This window comes from Henckelia pumila, chromosome 3 (genome assembly GCF_033568475.1).
Source record: "Henckelia pumila isolate YLH828 chromosome 3, ASM3356847v2, whole genome shotgun sequence".
NCBI classification, from domain to species: Eukaryota; Viridiplantae; Streptophyta; class Magnoliopsida; order Lamiales; family Gesneriaceae; genus Henckelia; species Henckelia pumila.
Genome location: NC_133122.1, coordinates 115,973,092 through 115,978,527, shown reverse-complemented (window position 1 = coordinate 115,978,527; position 5,436 = coordinate 115,973,092). Strand labels below are relative to the sequence as shown.

The following is a 5,436-nucleotide window of genomic DNA, read 5'->3' as shown; positions in this document are numbered from 1 at the left end:
CATTCTCTTGGCAGATCTCAAAAATTGGTTCTCTAAGAAGCGCAATCTGTTCATCCAAAAGACTCAAAGACTTGATGCGGCTTTCTAAGAACTGATTAGTCTTTGTCTGCCGTCGCACCATGTTCTCCAACTTTGCCACATGATCCTCAAAATTCCCTACACACTCTTCTTGATTTGTGGAGTTGAATTGTGGAGGATATTGGTGACTCCAACCCTGCAGTGAAGGATCACAATGCCAATGGTAGTCGAAATCTGTCATATCATTTAACAAGTTCATCGCACTGTCGTAATCTCTATTGAACAAGTGACTGCCAGTGGCCAAAGCTCCATAATATACCCAATGTCTTGTTAGCTAATCCAAACCACCATAAAAAATTTGAACTAGATTGTAGGTTGAAAAATCATGGCATCGAAATCTGTTCGCCAAATCATTGAATCTCCCCCAAGCATCATAGAAAGGCTCCGAGTATTGTTGGCCAAACCTTGTGAACATCTGTCGATGATCCATCTCCAAATACCTCACAAGTAAAAAACAGCAAAATTAATAATAAATAATAAATAACTAAAAATAATAAAATATATAGTCTCAAGCAAATAATCTATCTTAATATTAACTAAACAGTCCCCGGCAATGGCGCCAAAAACTTGACCGGCTAAATCGGTGTGATATAAATCTACTAGCAAGCGTACCAGGTCAAGTAATAGTAAAGTGGACAGAGAGTCCAAGTATCGATCCCACAGGGACTGCAGTCAATTCTCAAGAATTAATTATTTAGCCTAATCTAGAAAAAATCATAAAAAACAATTTGATTTAAATAAAATAAGAATTTATAATAAAAACTTCTGAAGAAATAAGAATTCAAATAGTTGAAAAGAAAATTTAATTAAAACGAGACAACCAAAACATACGTAGGTACCGAACAAATCATGTAACATGTAGCCGATTCAGGATTCAGATTTAATCTTAGATTACGGAAATTCTCCTAACTTGTTCAAAGGTCTATTTCTAGAACAATCAAACCTACTCAAATATTGACGGATTAATCTTTCGTAATTTTAATCAAATTTGAATGCATTAAATATTTGTGAAAATTCAGTTTACACTCAAACCGCACACTAAAACCGAATTCTATTTTTAGTCGGTTTTACAATACGTTGATTATCAAAGTGATCGAAATCAATACCTCTTCTGTCGACTTGGAATCGTTTAACATGCAAGCAAACAATTGATCAGACTATTCACAAGACAAATATAAATATGACAATCAATAAAATAAAATCAAGTGTGAAAAATCCCAAACAAACATCCAAGTTTTCTACATAAATTTGTTCGGCCCAATCACGTCGTCTTGGTTGAAAACAAACTACTCAATAATTGAAAATATAATTCAAACAAAAAGAATAAAGAAAGAAAAACTCTGATGACGATGGAGCAAATCTCCAATCTCCAAGCCTAGCCGCCTCTCGCCTCTTGTCTGCGTTCTCTGCGTGTTGGAACCCTTTAATCTAATGATTAAATTTGTATTTATATGCCCAAGGGTCTTCAAAAGATAGCATCCAATCCGAGCAAGAGTTTTCAAAAATACAAATTCTGCATGCTCCGCTCGCTCAAGCGAGCAACTTTCTGTCTCGGAAGATTTTTGGCACGTCTCTCTCACTCGAGCGAGCATAGACTCTCGCTCGAGCGAGTGGATTTTTCTGCTCCACGCGAAGATTATGAAAAATTCATATCTTAAGTTCTAGCTGTCGGATCGACCTAAAATTTTGACAGCAGCTTCAAAACATCTTGAACTTTTTTTTGAACGGTGAAGATCTGATTTGGGTCTATCTAAAATTAAATTTGAATTTTTGACCAAGGCTGCTCCGTAATTCATTCTTCAGAAATCCATTTTCCTACAAAATTAACCCGGAGAGTGAAATACACAAGAATGCATTAAAACACATAAAAACACATAAAAACAATCTGAATGCACACAAAATAGACATAAACCTGTCACGAACTAATGCATACAATATGCACTCATCAACAACCAAACCAAAAACTATTCTCAAACAAAAATAACTTGATCTTCCCATTTGAAGCAACATGCAAAACTGATATCTTGTACATGTGTAATACATTATATTATATAAGCTTCTAACAAAATAAGAGTGGAGGAGGGGCAACGCTCTCGTTAGCCCAACTCTGGCTACACCACAAGCTTTGACAATTTTTTGAAAAAGGCAGTATGTCACATACTATCATCGAAGCTCACCAAGAAAAACATGACCTTAAAGTAAAGAAAAAAAAATCAAAAAATCGCGATACAAGGAACAAAAAAATAAAACACAATCGAATTTCAATCATTATGGGTAACGAAGATTATATAGAGAAAATAGAACAATATAATAACACAGGTGAATTACATTTCTCCACTCTGAACAATTTTTACCTCAAAACACCCATTCGTCACTTTAATTAAACAAGTGAACTGTCTGTGAGTAGGCACAAGCGACCGACCTTATTGCCACTGCTCGTTGTCGGAGTTGCCAAGTACCCGAGCAAGGTAATCCGAAAAGTCTGCAGCTAGCTCGTCAACTACAAGAGCAGCAAAAATCAACGAATGATGGAAAAGCAGAGTTCGAATCGAAAGAGAGCAAAAAGAAGAGGGAGAAATTGCGACAAGGGTTTGGGTATTTTGGTTTTATTTTTTCAAACGTGAAAGGTAATTCGTCTGTGAAGAATCTCGTCAACTACAAGAGCTACAAGAAGTCAATTTTTTCGCAGTGTTCACCTATAGCGTAGTTCAAGGAAGTGATGATCCTATCTTGATGTTCGACGAGGGCGTAGCTGGGTGCGACGGGCAATCGTCCCGGCGGCCCGAACGACTACAGCAGATGCGAGGTGGGTTTTTCGGAGGTCACTTGAAAAATCGTCAGATGAATCGAGCAAGAGCAGCAAAAATCGACATCGAAAAGAAGATTTTGAATCGAAAGAGAGCAAAAAGGAGAAAGGAAGAAATTAATCGCGAAGGGGCCGGTTTGGGGATTTTGGGTTTATTTTTTCAACGTTGAGGGTAAGGTGTAATATTATTTATTTTAAGTTTTATTTAAAATTAAAAAAAATAGTTCTTCTACAATGCTTTTTAAAAAGTGTTGTTATACATAGGAAAAAAACGCTCATAGACAACGCTTTTTAAAAGCGTTGTCTTTGACCTAAAAAAACGCTTATAGACAACATTTTTTAAAAAAATCGTTGTCTTTGATGAATAAAAAATATATAAAGACAACGCTTTTAACTAAAAGTGTTGTCTTTTAAAAAAAACAACGTTTTTTTACAAAAAGCGTTGTCTTTTAAGTGTTGTGTTTGAGCATTTTTGTTTTAGTGTAATTAAATGACATAATCTTTTGGATTGTGCTTATATAACTGTGTAAATAAGTAAAGTATGAATTAATGATTTGATCTATTATTTTATTGTTAACGATAAAACTATAAACAAATCCATGAATTTGAAATCTTTATACGGACACAACCTTAAGTAAATCAAAGAAATATCCAAATAATTTTTGTGATAGTAGTAGATTTTATTGCATTGTAAATCAAAATTTTTGAACTGATCGAATATTCCATTTAATATAAGTAACATAACATGTACATCAGTCCGAAACAAACACTTTTGTTTGTAACTGGTAGGATTTGGTGAAGAAGGAAGGCCAGCATAGGTACATGGACACAATACTGCCCACGGTTGAAGCACCAATAAGCATATTAGTCACCACAATTTGCAGCTGAATGGCCTCCAGCGGCGACGCTCCTCCCATTATAAGTCCAGTCATCGCCCCCGGAAGCGTTATCAGTCCCAATGTTTTCGCATTGTCCAGGACCGGAGACAGTGCAAGTATCAGCGACCTTTTCACCTGCTGCAGCGTCGCCTGACGAGGAGTCGCCCCGAGCGCCAGGGCCGTCTCTACCTGCAAAAGCATCGAGAATTGCTGAATTGTCGATCATGGTCTAGTATATAGTAAAATATATATTCTTTAAAATTGAATTGGAATTAGAAAGGAAAATAGTCCGTTTAGCTAGTCATGCATGTTTGTTTTCATGTTTTCTGTTTCAGTGTTGTAACTTGTCAAAGTTGAGTTATATGTAATTTTACTTTTTGTTGATTATAAGTCCTATTTTTATCTGCTACCTCAGTGTTTTGCGGAGCCATATTAATATATTATCAGTAAGAAGAAATAGGACCAAAAAAAAAATTGCAAGAGTACGTAATTTAGATCAAATTTAGACGAGTTAGATGATAAATATTATATGGTATTTACAAGACAAATTTGACAATTTTCCTATGTAAACTTAGATGTTATAGAAGGGAGTTTACCAAGTTCAATTGCATCTTGATATCATCCCGGAGTTTTTTCATGGCAACACCGATAACTGTCATTGAATTGCCAACCATCATTCCGGAAACCGGGATGAAGTACCGTGGGGTGAACGGGAAGACTCGCAAAATCACGAGCAACAACATAGTAATTGTGGTTCCGGCCAGAATCGATGCTCCGGCCACGTACATCCCTCTCGGCACATGCTTCGCCCGTTGCCCCGCGGTGTAAGCAGCCACCGAGACCTGCACCAACGCAGCTTGAAAGAAATTAATTAAAGGCCAGTGATGGTACTTTAACACATCCCTAGAAAAATTAATATATAGTTACAAAAAGTATGTCATCATATCATATATATACCATGAAAAGATACACCAAAAGGATCCAAACAGCATTATTCTGGTTGAAGATGAACTGCAGAACAAAGCCAATGACAGAAAGCTGAATAAAAGCCCTGAAAAACGAATACGATATCTCGAACTCGATCCCGAGCCTCTGAAAGTACGACAAGACCACGGCCATAGCGACGATTGATAGAGCCACCACGGGCTTGATCATACCCTTGAAGAACTCCGCCAGCCATTCCCAGTCCATGATTAATTTGCAACAAATTAATTATTTTCTGCGTAAAATATAAGGCACGATCTTTATATATATAAAAGTAGCTAGCTAGGTGAGTGGACATGCATTTTGGAGCATTGTGCGCACATAAGACCTTCCCCTAACAAGTCGAAACCGTGAGGATGTAGGGGGAGTTTGTAACTGAATTAGTGGGAATTTAATTATTAACATTGCAAGTACGTGCTTATTGCACTCGTGCTTTTTTCGTACATACGAAATGGGTACTTTGAACCAGCTTGGATTCTCTCACATTAAATTCAACAATATGGCATGATTTGGATTTTTTTTTAGGTTATTATTATTTTTTTATTGGAGGCAATGTTAACCCTACAATTATTGGTCCTGTCTCGCTGTGGGCCTAAGCCCCTGCAAACACAACTAGTCACCGGGATGATCAGTTTCACATATCTATTATAGGAAAAAAAGAGTTTCACATATCTATACCGAAAATGATTA

The 5,436-nt window shown here is 36.6% G+C and overlaps 1 protein-coding gene and 1 long non-coding RNA gene across 2 annotated transcripts; both read right to left on the bottom strand.

Annotated features, from left to right (window-relative positions):
• Nucleotides 1-1,336: 1,336 nt before the first annotated feature.
• Nucleotides 1,337-2,992, bottom strand: LOC140893545 (uncharacterized). Its single transcript, XR_012153197.1, has 3 exons — nt 2,775-2,992; nt 2,433-2,578; nt 1,337-1,893 (listed from the first exon to the last, which is right to left on the bottom strand). It is a non-coding gene; the product is annotated as an uncharacterized lncRNA (long non-coding RNA).
• Nucleotides 2,993-3,636: 644 nt separating this feature from the next.
• On the bottom strand, nt 3,637-4,953 carry LOC140893461 (protein ALUMINUM SENSITIVE 3-like). Its single transcript, XM_073302529.1, has 3 exons — nt 4,720-4,953; nt 4,359-4,604; nt 3,637-3,951 (listed from the first exon to the last, which is right to left on the bottom strand). The coding sequence occupies exons 1-3, from the start codon at nt 4,951-4,953 to the stop codon at nt 3,637-3,639; spliced, it is 795 nt and encodes a 264-aa protein (XP_073158630.1).
• Between the last annotated feature and the right edge of the window lie 483 nt (nt 4,954-5,436).